This window comes from Triticum dicoccoides, chromosome 5A (assembly GCF_002162155.2).
Source record: "Triticum dicoccoides isolate Atlit2015 ecotype Zavitan chromosome 5A, WEW_v2.0, whole genome shotgun sequence".
Lineage (NCBI taxonomy): Eukaryota > Viridiplantae > Streptophyta > Magnoliopsida > Poales > Poaceae > Triticum > Triticum dicoccoides.
In genome coordinates this window covers 638,444,370-638,459,966 of record NC_041388.1, presented here as the reverse complement: position 1 = coordinate 638,459,966, position 15,597 = coordinate 638,444,370, and the positions used below count along the sequence as shown (strand labels likewise).

Below are 15,597 nucleotides of genomic sequence, written 5' to 3'. Positions count from 1 at the left end.
TTAGGAAGACTTTTATGTGATTACCGAATGTTGTTCGGAGTCCCGGATGAGATCCCGGACTTCACGAGGAATTCTGGAATGGTCCGGAGGTGAAGATTTATATGTAGGAAGTTGTCATACGGTCACCGGAAAGGTTTGGGGGCATATCGGTATTGTACCGGGGCCACCGGAGGGGTTCCGGGGGTCCACCGGGAGGGGCCACCTCTCTCGGAGGGCCTAATGGGCTGTAGAGGAAAGGGAACCAGCCCTACTTGGGCTGGCCACATCCCCCCTTTGGTCCCATGCGCCTAGGGTTGGGGGGGAAACCCTAAAGGGGGTGCCCCCCTTGCTTGGGGGGCAAGCCCCCTCCCCTTTGCCGCCCCCCCCCCTCTAGATCTCATCTAGAGGGGGCCGCCCCCCTTCCTCCTTCCCCTATAAATAGAGGGGCAAGGGGAGGCCTGCATACAACATCCAAGGCGCAGCCCCTCCCCTCCGCAACAACTCTCCTCCTCCGGAAGAGCTTGGCGAAGCCCTGCCGGAGTACTGTAGCTTCACCACCACCACGCTGTCGTGCTGCTATTGGAGCCCTCTTCCTCAACCTCTCCCTCCTCCTTGCTGGATCAAGGCGCGGGAGACGTCCTCGCTTCGTACGTGTGTTGAACGCAGAGGTGCCGTCCGTTCGGCGCTAGGATCTTCGGTGATTTGGATCACGACGAGTACGACTCCATCAACCCCGTTCTCTTGAATGCTTCCGCTCGTGATCTACAAGGGTATGTAGATGCACTCCTCTCTCCCTCGTTGTTAGATGACTCCATAGATTGATCTTGGTGATCCGCAGAAAATTTTAAAATTCTGCTACGTTCCCCAACAGTGGCATCATGAGCTAGGTCTATGCGTAGTTACTATGCACGAGTAGAACACAAAGCAGTTGTGGGCGTCGATATTGTCAATTATCTTGCCGTTACTAGTCTTATCTTGATTCGGCGGCATTGTGGGATGAAGCGGCCCGGACCAACCTTACATGTACGTTTACGTGAGACCGGTCCCACCGACTGACATGCACTAGTTGCATAAGGTGGCTGGCGGGTGTCTGTCTCTCCCACTTTAGTCAGATCGAATTCGATGAATAGGGTCCTTATGAAGGGTAAATAGAAATTGGCAATTCACGTTGTGGTTTTGGCGTAGGTAAGAAACGTTCTTGCTAGAAACCTATAGCAGCCACGTAAAAACTTGCAACAACAATTAGAGGACGTCTAACTTGTTTTTGCAGCAAGTGTTTTGTGATGTGATATGGCCAAAGGATGTGATGAATGATATATGTGATGTATGAAATGATCATGTTCTTGTAATAGGAATCACGACTTGCATGTCGATGAGTATGACAACCGGCAGGAGCCATAGGAGTTGTCTTTATTTATTTATAACCTGCGTGTTAACATAAACATCATGTAATTACTTTACTTTATTGCTAAAGCGTTAGCCATAGTAGTAGAAGTAATAGATGATGGGACAACTTCAAGAAGACACGAAGATGGAGATCATGATGATGGAGATCATGGTGTCATGCTGGTGACAACGATGATCATGGAGCCCCGAAGATGGAGATCAAAAGGAGCAAATGATATTGGCCATATCATGTCACTATTTGATTGCATGTGATGTTTATCATGTTTTGCATCTTATTTGCTTAGAACGACGGTAGCATAAACAAGATGATCCCTCGAAATAATTTCAAGAAAGTGTTTCCCCTAACTGTGCACCGTTGCGAAGGTTCGTTGTTTCGAAGCACCACGTGATGATCGGGTGTGATAGATTCTAACATTCGAATACAATGGGTGTAAGCCAGATTTACACACGCAATACACTTAGGTTGACTTGACAAGCCTAGCATGTACAGACATGGCCTCGGAACACAAAAGACCGAAAGGTCGAGCATGAGTCGTATAGAAGATACGATCAACATGAAGATGTTCACCGATGTTGACTAGTCCGTCTCACGTGATGATCAGACACGGCCTAGTTAACTCGGATCATGTTATACTTAGATGACTGGAGGGATGTCTATCTGAGTGGGAGTTCATTGAATAATTTGATTAGATGAACTTAGTCTAAAATCTTTACAATATGTCTTGTAGATCAAATGGCCCACGTTGTCCTCAACTTCAACGCGTTCCTAGAGAAAACCAAGCTGAAAGACGATGGCAGCAACTATACAGACTGGGTCCGGAACCTGAGGATCATCCTCATAGCTGCCAAGAAAGATTATGTCCTAGAAGCACCGCTAGGTGACGCACCTGTCCCAGAGAACCAAGACGTTATGAACACTTGGCAGTCACATGCTGATGATTACTCCCTCGTTCAGTGCGGCATGCTTTACAGCTTAGAACCGGGGCTCCAAAAGCGTTTTGAGAGACACGGAGCATATGAGATGTTCGAAGAGCTGAAAATGGTTTTTCAAGATCATGCCCGGGTCGAGAGATATGAAGTCTCCGACAAGTTCTTCAGCTGTAAGATGGAGGAAAATAGTCCTGTCAGTGAGCACATACTCAAAATGTCTGGGTTGCATAACCGCTTGACTCAGCTGGGAGTTAATCTCCCGGATGACGTGGTCATTGACAGAATCCTTCAGTCGCTTCCACCAAGCTACAAGAGCTTTGTGATGAATTTCAATATGCAGGGGATGGAAAAGGCCATTCCTGAGGTATATTCAATGCTGAAATCAGCAGAGGTGGAAATCAAAAAGGAACATCAAGTGTTGATGGTGAATAAAACCACTAAGTTCAAGAAAGGCAAGGGTAAAAAGAACTTCAAGAAGGACGGCAAGGGAGTTGCCGCGTCCGGTAAGCAAGCTGCCGGGAAGAAGCCAAAGAATGGACCCAAGCCCGAGACTGAGTGTTTTTATTGCAAGGGAAGTGGTCACTGGAAGCGGAACTGCCCCAAATACTTAGCGGACAAGAAGGCCGGCAACACGAAAGGTATATGTGATATACATGTAATTGATGTGTACCTTACCAGTACTCGTAGTAGCTCCTGGGTATTTGATACCGGTGCAGTTGCTCACATTTGTAACTCAAAGTAGGAGCTGCGGAATAATCGGAGACTGGCGAAGGACGAGGTGACGATGCGCGTCAGGAATGGTTCCAAGGTCGATGTGATCGCCGTTGGCACGCTACCTCTACATTTACCTATGGGATTAGTTTTAAACCTCAATAATTGTTATTTAGTGCCAGCTTTGAGCATGAACATTGTATCAGGATCTCGTTTAATTCGAGATGGTTACTCATTTAAGGATGTGTTTGGTTGCAGGGATATCCTCTGAGGGACAGGGATAGCCCTTTTATCCGGGGGACGTCACACATTTGGATCCGAGGCGAGGGAGGATAGGGGCAACCAGATGCCTCGAATATTCGCCAAAACGGGGCTGGGGTCACCCGCGAAAAACGAGCGGGTCGCGGCAGCCACCCCGCGCGCGCGTCGCTTCGTCCTGGCGCGAAACAATATTTTCGCGTATTGACCCCCACTCACCCCCCGTGAAACCCTCACTTTCCCCATTACTCATCTCCCTCTTCCGTGAGCGGCGGCGATAGCGGCGGCGGCGCATCTAGCAGAGAGGCCGGCGAGAGGTGAATCCTCTACTCTTTCCCTCTCTCCTCCTTTCCTTCTATCTCCCCACCTCCATCAATCGCGTGTGTCGGTTGGTCGTTGCGAAGGGTGTGCACGGGGGCGACGTTGGCTAGATTTGAGGCGGCGGTGCGAGATCTGAATGAGGACGGCGGCTGGGGGCTTGAGGAGGCGCGAGTGGCACCAGGAGGCCACCCATGCCCACCGTGGGGAGCCTGGCCATGGAAGGAGCTCGCCACCAGGGCCTGTAGGTGGAGGTGGAGAAGGATTCTCCGACGAGCGGCGCAAGTGCACACGGGAGCTTCTCCACGGCGAGCGCAAGTGCATACGGTGCCGCGCTCGGCTGCATGTGCACGGCTGAATCCGCTCGGCTGCATCGGCGTGTGTGTGTTCTGAAGTTTACTGTTGCAAACTGATGCATAATGTTCATGAGTGTGTGTGCTAGAGTCTGCTCATGTGTGTGTGTACAAGACTGATCTATATTATCTGTATTTTTTTGTGGGAACTGATTGTATATTATCTACTATTGCAGGATATTTCAAGGTCACCGTGAGCACTTCTGGTAGCACAACTCCTTCAATTGAGGTAACACATACACCCCACTGTCTAACCCCCTATTTCTTTTTCTGAAATATTTGACAGTAGAAAAGAATGTTGATTTACCTCTGAATAATTGGCTTCTTGTAGACAGATTGTGTGCTATTGAATTATTCTTGTTAACATGTTAAAGTATCATTTGTAATTGTGTAGATGGACAGAAAAATAAAGATGTTAATTTATGCGGCTGCGGCACAATGGTTTATCAACATGATAACATTGGTTGTTCAATCCAGAAAAAGAAAAAGAAGAGAAGCAATTAAGTATGCCCCAATTGATGAGAGAGATAGGATGAGAAGAGACTATTTTGACAACAAAATATGGAAGAATGACAAAACTTGTGTGAACATGCTTAGGCTTCGGAGAGAACCTTTCTTTAGGTTTTGTCAACTGTTTAGGGATCGCAACTTGCTAAATGACACAATACACTTGACTGTTGAGCAACAACTAGCAATGTTCCTGCACACCGTTGGGCACAACATTAGAAATAGGGTAATTGCCGCCAATTTTGGTAGATCCGGTGAAGTTGTGAGCCGTTACTTCAAAAGGGTACTCCATGCCATTGGTGAGCTTCGAGATGACCTTATTAGGAAGCCTTCATTGGAGACCCAAACCAAAATAGAAGGAAACTACCGGTGGGATCCATACTTTAAGGTACGTGAGACGGAGTGACAACTATATTTTGTCATTGTAGGCATGAATTTGTTTAGATCCTAATTTTTGGGTTTTGTTTTCACCAAATAGGATTGTATTGGAGCTATTGATGGCACACATGTGCGAGCCTCCGTTACACCGGATATGGAGGCTGCCTTTCATGGTAGAAAGACTTATGCTACTCAAAATGTGATGGCGGCTGTAGATCTTGACCTTCGATTCACATATGTTTTGGCCGGTTGGGAGGGGACAGCACATGATGCTCTAGTTTTACGTGATGCTTTAGAACGTGAGAATGGTCTACGTGTCCCACAAGGTAATAGATGAACTATATACATCTGTATTGTCAATGGGGTATTTATATATATAACCAAGTAACCTGAATGTCCCTTGTTTAGGAAAATTTTATCTAGTTGATGCTGGATATGGAGCCAAACCGGGTTTTTTGCCTCCTTTTCGTGGCGTGAGGTATCACTTGAATGAGTGGGGAAACAACCCCGTGCAAAACGAGAAGGAGCTGTTCAACCTTAGGCATTCTTCTCTTCGTGTGACCGTAGAACGTGCATTTGGCTCATTGAAGAGAAGATTCAAGATACTTGATGATGCCACCCCATTCTTTCTATTTCCAACACAAGTTGACATTGTTGTGGCTTGTTGCATTATTCACAATTGGGTTATAAATGATGGGATAGATGAATATATCATACCCGAGGATGAATGGGTGCCAAATATTACTCATGCTTCGTCATCAAGTGGTCAAGCACATGAACATGCATACATGGCTAGTTTTAGGCAAGGACATGCTGATCAAATGTGGGAAGACCGACAAAACCATTTGCAAGGTCAAAATATGTAGTAACTACTATGTCATTTAGGTCGTTGTGATGAATTATTGTACTTTGTTGAACTATTCTGTGTGCTGGAACTTATTTGTAAGGACATATTATTTGTTGAAATTACTATTTGTAATGACTATTATTTGCTGAATTATTGTACTTTGTTACTATTTGTAATTACTATTTAAGTTACTTTCTCAATGTCCAAACCCTTGCTGGAAATTGTAGGAAATGGCTAAGCAAGTTTCATGGTCACCCACCATGTCCAAGTTCATGCTAACATGGCTAAGTGATTTGGTCTCTAGTGGCAATAGAACAGGTACTGCATTCAAGCAATCACAGCTCAACAATTGTGACATTGCTTTGAATGAGAATTTCCAACTTAGCTTGAATGGAGATCAGATCAAAAATCATAATAGGACATGGAAGAGGAAACTGCAGAAAATAGTGAAACTCAAGGAGTTGAGTGGTGCACTATGGGATGAGGACAAGTCTATGATTGTTCTTGATCATGTGCATTACACAAATCATGTTAAGGTAACTATTTTTCTTGATCATGAACTTACTTTGCTGTAATGGATTTTTGTGAAGTCAAATACTTGCTGAAATTCTTCCTATATGCTCAAATACTTGCTGGAATTATTTATATATGCCTTGAATACTTGCTGAAATTATTCCTATATGCTCAAATACTTGCTGAAATTGTTTCTATATGCTCAAATACTTGCTGAAATTCTTCCTATATGCTCCAACACTTGCTGAAATTCTTCCTATATGCTCAAACACTTGCTGAAATTCTCCCTATATGCTTAAATACTTGCTGAAATTCTTCCTATATGCTCGAATACTTGCTAAAATTGTTTCTATATGCTCAAATACTTGCTGAAATTCTTCCTATATGCTCAAACACTTGCTGAAATTCTTCCTATATGCTCAAATACTTGCTGAAATTCTTCCTTTATGTCCAAATACTTACTGAAATTACTTTTTTTGTTTCGACAAGGCTCATCCAGAGGACGAACAATACCTTAACAAGACTATTATTCATTATAAGGAGATGGTGAATATAGCTGGAGGGAGCATGGCTACAGGGCAATATGCAAAAGACTCAAGTGACCCTCTTGCTACAGAAGTGGTTAATCTTGAAGAAGAGACAACCAAGAAACCCACTGCCCCACATGAAGAGGTTGCACAATCAACCAATGCAGGTTCATCCGGTTCCAAACCAAAAAAAGCCAAACCAAATCCTTGTGCGGAAGACAGGTTGCATGCCACCATACTTGCATCTAGTGAAAGAATTGCTATTGCGATAGAGAAGAGTTCTAGCACCGAGAACAACGCCATAGATAGTCTTTGGGAGAGCATGAAAGTACTCCCTGGGTTTAGTTTGGATTACCTTGCTCATTACTATGCATAATTGGTTGACAATCCTCATGTTGCTATGGCATTCAAGGTGTTGGAAGATGATCAAAGGAAGGTTTGGGTTTCTAGGTATGTTAAGAGTACCTTTCCTAAAGCATGAGGATGGTGGGTGCATATGTAGCAAACTAGTGATTGACATGTACTTTTGATGCACCCAAAACAGTAACTATGGGTTGTATGGATTAGCTCTTTTGACAACCCAGACCATAACTATGGGTTGTGTAACTATTAAGTTCTAGTAGTACTCTATGGAATGTTGAACTATGAGTTATGTGCACCTCACTTATGTATGGAATGTTCAGCTTATGTGATGAAGTTCAAAATTTTGACTGCCGTTTTGTTTTGGTTTGTTGTGAAAAAGTTAAAATTTTCGAAATTATGACTGTACATACTGTTTTTTTTCTTCCTTCCATTGAAAAAGTGCAAATTGTGAGGGTAATCACACCATCTCAAGTAAAAAAGATTACAACAACCCTTATCCTTCATTCATCCCTCGAACCAAACCCTCCGATGGCTATCCTCAACCATGTTTCATCCTCTGAACCAAACAAAACATGGGATAACCCTACCCTTCCAACCAAACAGAAAAAAGGGCTATCCCTAGCCACCTAGTTGGGGATACCCACAACCACCCTAGCTTGTCCATGCAACCAAACACATCCTAAATCCGAGAATAATGGTTGTTCTATTTATATGAGAGATATGTTTTATGGTCATGCTCCGATGGTGAATGGTTTATTCTTAATGAATCTCGAGCGTAATGCTACACATATTCATAGTGTGAATACCAAAAGATGTAAGGTTGATAATGATAGTCCCACATACTTGTGGAACTGCCGCCTTGGTCACATAGGTGTCAAACGCATGAAGAAGCTCCATGCAGATGGACTTTTAGAGTCTCTTGATTATGAATCATTTGACACGTGCGAACCATGCCTCATGGGTAAAATGACCAAGACTCTGTTCTCTGGACAATGGAGCGAGCAACCAACTTATTGGAAATCATACATACTGATGTGTGCGGTCCAATGAGTGTTGAGGCTCGCTGTGGCGATCGTTATGTTCTCACCCTCACTGATGACTTGAGTAGATATGGGTATGTCTACTTAATGAAACACAAGTCTAAGACCTTTGAAAAGTTCAAGGAATTTCAGAGTGAGGTTGAGAATCAACGTGACAGGAAAATCAAGTTCTTGCGATCAGATCGTGGGGGAGAATACTTGAGTCACGAATTTGGCACACACTTAAGAAAATGTGGAATAGTTTCACAACTCACGCCGCCTGGAACACCTCAGCGTAATGGTGTGTCCGAATGTCGTAATCGCACTCTATTAGATATGGTGCGATCTATGATGTCTCTTACCAATTTACCGCTGTCATTTTGGGGCTATGCTTTAGAGACTGCCGCATTCACTTTAAATAGGGCTCCGTCAAAATCCGTTGAGATGACACCGTATGAATTATGGTTTGGGAAGAAACCTAAGCTGTCATTTCTAAAAGTTTCGGGATGCGATGCTTATGTCAAGAAACTTCAACCTGAAAAGCTCGAACCCAAGTCGGAAAAATGTGTATTCATAGGATACCCTAAAGAAACTGTTGGGTATACCTTCTACCTCAGATCCGAAGGCAAGATCTTTGTTGCCAAGAATGGGTCCTTTCTAGAGAAAGAGTTTCTCTCAAAAGAAATAAGTGGGAGGAAAGTAGAACTTGATGAAGTATTACCTCTTGAACCGGTAAGTGGCGAAACTCAAGAAAATGTTCCTGAGGTGCCTGCACCGACTAGAGAGGAAGTTAATGACGATGACCATGAAGCTTCGGATCAAGTTACTACTGAACTTCATAGGTCCACGAGGACATGTTCCGCACCAGAGTGGTACGGCAACCCTGTCTTGGAAATCATGTTGTTAGACAACGGTGAACCTTCGAACTATGAAGAAGCGATGGCGGGCCCGGATTCCGACAAATGGCTGGAAGCCATGAAATCTGAGATAGGATCCATGTATGAAAATGAACTATGGACTTTAATTGACTTGCCTGATGATCGGCGAGCCATAGAAAATAAATGGATCTTTAAGAAGAAGACAGACGCAGATGGTAATGTGACCATCTATAAAGCTCGGCTTGTCACTAAGGGTTATCGACAAGTTCAAGGAGTTGACTACGATGAGACTTTCTCACCCGTAGCGAAGCTGAAGTCCATCCGAATCATGTTAGCAATTGCCGCATTCTATTATTATGAGATATGGAAAATGGACGTCAAAACGGCATTCCTTAATGGTTTCATTAAGGAAGAATTGTATATGATGCAGCCGGAAGGTTTTGTCGATCCTAAGAATGCTGACAAGGTGTGCAAGCTCCAACGCTCGATTTATGGGCTGGAGCAAGCATCTCGGAGTTGGAACATTCGTTTTGATGAGATGATCAAAGTGTTTGGGTTTATGCAGACTTATGGAGAAGCCTGCATTTACAAGAAAGTGAGTGGGAGCTCTGTAGCATTTCTCATATTGTATGGGGATGACATACTATTGATGGGAAATGATATAGAATTCTTGGAAAGCATAAAGGCCTACTTGAACAAGTGTTTTTCAATGAAGGACCTTGGAGAAGCTGCTTATATATTAGGCATCAAGATCTATAGAGATAGATCGAGACGCCTCATTGGCCTTTCACAGAGTATGTACCTTGACAAGATATTGAAGAAGTTCAAAATGGATCAGTCAAAGAAGGGGTTCTTGCCTGTATTGCAAGGTACGAGATTGAGCACGGCTCAATGCCCGACCACGGCGGAAGATAGAGAAAAGATGAGTGTCGTCCCCTATGCCTCGGCCATAGGGTCTATCATGTATGCTATGTTGTGTACCAGACCTGATGTAAACATTGTCGTAAGTTTGGTAGGAAGGTACCAAAGTAATCCCGGCATGGAACACTGGACAACAGTCAAGAATATCCTGAAGTACCTGAAAAGGACTAAGGAAATGTTTCTCATTTATGGAGGTGACGAAGAGCTCATCGTAAAGGGTTACGTCGATGCTAGCTTCGACACAGATCTGGATGACTCTAAGTCACAAACCGGATACGTGTATATTTTGAATGGTGGGGCAGTAAGCTGGTGCAGTTGCAAGCAAAGCGTTGTGGCGGGATCTACATGTGAAGCGGAGTACATGGCAACCTCGAAGGCAGCACAAGAAGCAGTCTGGGTGAAGGAGTTCATTACCGACCTAGGAGTCATACCCAATGCGTCGGGCCTGATGACTCTCTTCTGTGACAACACTGGAGCTATTGCCCTTGCCAAGGAGCCCAGGTTTCACAGGAAGACCAGGCATATCAAGCGTTGCTTCAACTCCATTCGTGAAAGTGTTCAAAATGGAGACATAGAGATTTGTAAAGTACATACGGACCTGAATGTGGCAGATCCGTTGACTAAACCTCTCCCTAGAGCAAAACATGATCAACACCAGAACTGCATGGGTGTTCGATTCATCACAATGTAACTAGAATATTGACTCTAGTGCAAGTGGGAGACTGTTGGAAATATGCCCTAGAGGCAATAATAAAATGGTTATTATTATACTTCTTTGTTCATGATAATTGTCTATTGTTCATGCTATAATTGTGTTATCCGGAAATCATAATATATGTGTGAATACATAGACCACAACACGTCCCTAGTGAGCCTCTAGTTGACTAGCTCGTTGATCAAAAGATAGTCATGGTTTCCTGACTATGGACATTGGATGTCATTGATAATGGGATCACATCATTAGGAGAATGATGTGATGGACAAGACCCAATCCTAAGCTTAGCTCAAAGATCATGTAGTTCGTTTGCTGTAGCTTTTCTAAATGTCAAGTATCATTTCCTTAGACCATGAGATTGTGCAATTCCCGGATACCGTAGGAGTGCCTTGGGTGTGCCAAACGTCACAACGTAACTAGGTGACTATAAAGGTACATTACAGGTATCTCCGAAAGTGTCTGTTGGGTTGGCACGAATTGAGACTGGGATTTGTCACTCTGTCGTGGATTTGTCACGGCAGATGTCCTAGTGAAAGGACTTAGTCGTGGAGCCATCTCTACGGGTTTACTTGAAGGGGTTAAAGCAGACACAAAGACACGAGGGTTTTATACTAGTTCGGCCCCTTCGATGAAGGTAAAGCCTACGTCTAGTTGTGATGGAATTGATATGGTCTCGATGGCTAGGGAGCAAACAAGCTTCGCCCAGGCTCGAGTTGTCGTTGTCTATCCTGAACCGCCGCCGGGTCGTCCCCTTATATACACGGGTGACGCCCGTCGGTCCATAGAGTCCCAACCGGTTCATACTCGTATCCCGGTTGGTATCTCTCTATTCCTAACTTACAATACAAGTTATACATCAGGTTGGTTTACGGCTACAGATTCTAAACTGACTATAGGCCTTGGGCCTTCATCTGCTTATACCACTAATGAAGTTAACCCGGCCCAAGTAGGCCGGTTTACACCTAGTGGTAATATCCCCAACATTAGGCCCCAGATTGATTTGAACTGGTTCATGTCAATCCTTCACAAAATCTTGTGTCTTGGACATCTTCTGGTAATTGGTAAACCGCCATGTTGTCATCATTTCTGGTTGTTGTAAACCGGCATGACGTCATCATGAAATTTGTCATTTATAACGCCCTCTTTTAACGGCAGCTCCTGGATCCGCGCGCTTGACCTAACTCTGTTGCCTTATAAATAAGACCGAATGGTCATCTCCTTTCTTTTCCCCTCATCTCTTCTTCTTTGTCTTCCTCGCGTCGCCAGCCTTGGAGCTCCGCCGCCACCGTCGACCTCTGCTTCGTCTTGGGCCGCTGCATCAACCTGAGCGCATCAGAGCACTGCGGTATCGTTCCGCATCTTCTCCGTTCCCAGTAAGCTTTCTCCTCTTCTTGACCTAGATCTGTTCTTAGGGTTCCATGTTCGTGCTGTGTTCGTCACTTGCTCATACTTGTATTCCGACTCTTGGATGAATCTGTAAACTCCCGCTGTGTTCAGTAGTAATCTTTAAGCATCCGCCTGTTATTTCTTATCTAAGCCCATAGATCTCACGCACATACCCGCTCAATGGTTCACTTCCGTTCCGCCTTACTCTTCGGAATATTTTCTGTTTTTGTGAGCTCGCTGTAGATCCGCGGCTGTAATAAGATCTTGTGAAACCTGTTTCTGTATACCTAGTTGTCCATAGCTTCAATTTCTTCCGATGCTTAGGTCAGGCGGTTTAACTTATCATAGAAAAAAGTTACTAAACCGGTATATACCATTAGTCCCCTGGTTGAACCGCCAGAATCCACATGATGCCGCATTGTGGAAGACCGGTTTATCATAGTTTGGATCAACACCTTCTTTTACCCAGCATGTTCTTGAACTGGATCACCTATTTCTTGTAGATCTCGCCATGGCCAAACAAGTGTATGAGTGCAATTGGGTTCCTTCTCGCGTCACAGAATCACAGTTGGACGATCTATTCTTGATCGGCGCTTTAGAAAGTAAAGATACGATCCACTGGAGGGTTCTTGGAAATGAATGTCCACCTACCCCCCAGGAAGGAGAGGTCGTGGTCTTCGCAGATCACTTGGCCCGGGGCTTCAAACCGCCCGGCTCTAAATTTTACCGGGATGTGTTAGCCAATTTTCAGCTCCGTCCACAGGATATTGGCCCCAACTCTGTTACCAATCTATGCCACTTTCAAGTGCTCTCTGAGGTATACTTTCAAGAGGAGCCTTCAGTCGAATTGTTTAGAGACCTCTTTCATTTAAACCGTCGCACTGAATTCACCGATGGCCCCAACACTGAATTGGGCGGTATGGCCATTCAGAAGAGGAAGGAAATCACTTATCCCCACGTCAAACTCCATACTCACCCCAAGGAGTGGAATGCAACTTGGTTTTATTGCAAGGATACCTCCCCTGACAATGAAAATCCCTTGCCTAGTTTCCGTCCGGAACGGCTCAGCAACACGCACCCTTTTTCACAAAGACTAAGCGCCAAGGAAAGAATTAAATACGCTCCGCAACTGTCCAAGCTCCGAGCTTTTATGGCCAACGGCTTAACGGGAATAGATCTTGCACGATGTTGGATATCATGGAGCATACTGCCTCTGAGTCGGCGCTCCAATTTGATGTGCAAGTATACTGATAGTGTCGATGACCCACTCCGACACACTAAAATCCAACTCCCCGATGACGAAGTCACAGAATCTGTGAAAAAGATGCTGAATGAACCGGAGCACCTCTGTGCTCAAACCGGTCTGCCTCCTTACTGCGCCACCAACAAACCGCCAACGGTAATATTTTAATTGCTCTATTGTTGAACCGGTTACCGCTTTATATGTTTGACATTTAATTACTGCTGATCCAGGGCGATAATCCGTTTTGGAGCAAGAAGCTTCCTCAAGACAAAACGAAGAAAGCAGGGCGGCCAATCCGTCCCAAGACCAAGGTTATTAAGAAGCCAGCTCATAAGAGAAAAACCACCGCTTCACCTGATCCAGCTATTGATGACGATGTGGGTAACCCGGACCTTGAGGTAGAACTTGACTCGCTTGGCTTATTTTTTACACGCCTTATTGATGATGATGCTTGTCAGGATGACGCTGAAGCCAGCAATGCGGAATTCGTTGAGGTAACTATTCTCTCTTCCGATTCAGAAATCCTGCCTTTGCCAAAACTTCGACAGGCAAACCGGAAAGTTAAATTTTCTCATCCTCTTGCTTATTTGGATCCTAAATTTCATATGAAGATTCAGCAACATGAAGCTCGCCGCACAACCCGGCACAGTGGCCAGGTAGTTACCTCCACCGGTTTACCAAATAGTCTGGTTCGAAAACGCCGCTCCGAGGTCTCTGACCTTTTTGTTGATTTACATCCTAAAGCGGGTTTCTTCCGTCAACCTCTTAACCCATCCGACTCCAATTATCAGGTTACTTCTCATTCATCTTCTGGTGAATCGTCGGCCACTCAGCTGCCACCGTTAAAAACGGTTCTTGGGTAAGCTAAGCTGAACATATGCTTCCAGTACACTGTGTAATGGCTTATGCTTTTCCTTGACTCTTTGGTTTTCTTTCAGGGCCAAACCTAAACCGAGCAAGAAAGCCCGCCTGGATAAAGCGGCCGAAGAAGATTTAGCCCAAGAACATGACAAAACGCCAGATCTTGAGGCATTTGCTCCTGAGGATATTCCCAATGATCCTCCTTTACAAGACGATGCTATTCCCGAAGAGAGGCCTATTAATACTTCAGTCTCTGTTGACCCGCCTGTCAGCTCCGTCCGGATTGAGAAATCCCACAGTCCTGTTGACAAACCGATCACACTAACACAAACCGGCGAGTCCAAAGATGATGATGTTGTGATTACCGGTGTAGGCCGCTTTGAACCCGGGAATCCTGTCACCTTAACCAAGCATACCATAAAAGAGGATTTTTTCCGCTCTGAATAAAGAAAAATGGGATGTTGAACTAGAGACATATGCTGCTCTGAGTGCCCAAGATCTTCATTCCGGCTATCTAAACCGGCTTTATACTAGCCGTGACTGTGAAGCTGGTCTGGTAAAAATGATGAGGGATAAATTTGAGGTAACTTACTTCTTTACTGCCTGCCTTTGCACCAATCCTCCTAGCCCCCAAGGGTCGGTTTGCAGCCTTCGTCAAACCGGGACTTGAACATGATCCTTAACACTTTTGAAATCCATTAATATAGCCCCCAAGGGCCGGTTTAACTTAGCGGAATTAGACCGGGGCTCGGACAGAAAAACTATCCTTAGAACATAATTTGATCAAATAGCCATTAGCCCCCAAGTGCCAAGTTGAATACCTGTATTGAGCTTGGGACTTCGTAATCTAATAACTTGATGAAAATTGAAGGTGCATTAGCCCCCAAGTATCAGGCGTATAACTTTGTTTATGTGGTTGATACTTCAATTTCTTTGGACCGTTTGTTGAAAGCTAAATGTTGTCTGTATGCAGGCTGAGGTGAGAATCAAGGAGGACCGGATTGCCGATTTGCAGGAGGCCTTCAAAACCCAACAGGCTGAAACAGACAAGGTAAAGGAAGAACTAACCAGCGCCTTGAGCACCGCTGAACAGCTGAAGAAGGGCTTCAAGAAAGAGCGGGCTGATTGGGCCACTGAGAAGGCCACTTTAACCAAAAGAGCGGAAAATGCTGAAGCTGCCCTTAAACCGGTGGTGGATGAACTTACGGCCGTAAAGCAGCAAATACACTCCATGACCGCTGCAATCTTTGGTAAGCTCCTTTTAACTTCTGTGATAATTTGAACCTGCTGTAATGTAAATCCGGTGTGAGACCGTCCCTGTATTGTTGTAGGCACACGCATTGGGCACTTAGGAAATGATGTGCGGAAGAAACTGAAGGCTGCCTACACCTTAGTGGAACAATTATATACCGGAGCCCAGCGGATCATCACCACAGCCTCTCATAACAACCCGGCACCTTCTTTAATCCAGGACACTCTTAAC

At 44.8% G+C, this 15,597-nt stretch overlaps 1 protein-coding gene across 1 annotated transcript; it reads left to right on the top strand.

Moving 5' to 3' along the window:
* Window positions 1–3,742: 3,742 nt before the first annotated feature.
* Window positions 3,743–5,838, top strand: LOC119300281 (protein ALP1-like). The gene is made up of 5 exons (XM_037577299.1): window positions 3,743–3,917; window positions 4,133–4,185; window positions 4,351–4,851; window positions 4,942–5,167; window positions 5,250–5,838. Exons 1-5 carry the CDS (start codon window positions 3,743–3,745, stop codon window positions 5,705–5,707), a joined length of 1,413 nt encoding a protein of 470 aa, XP_037433196.1. The 3' UTR covers window positions 5,708–5,838.
* Window positions 5,839–15,597: the final 9,759 nt, after the last annotated feature.

What these genes read in the sequence shown, in the direction of transcription:
- LOC119300281 (XM_037577299.1), top strand. Translation starts at nt 3,743, where the DNA reads ATGAGGACGGCGGCTGGGGGCTTGAGGAGGCGCGAGTGGCACCAGGAG. An exon ending in GCACAACTCCTTCAATTGAG is followed by an intron (nt 4,186 to 4,350) that starts GTAACACATACA and finishes GTAATTGTGTAG; the next exon opens with ATGGACAGAAAAATAAAGAT. An exon ending in TGGTCTACGTGTCCCACAAG is followed by an intron (nt 5,168 to 5,249) that starts GTAATAGATGAA and finishes TCCCTTGTTTAG; the next exon opens with GAAAATTTTATCTAGTTGAT.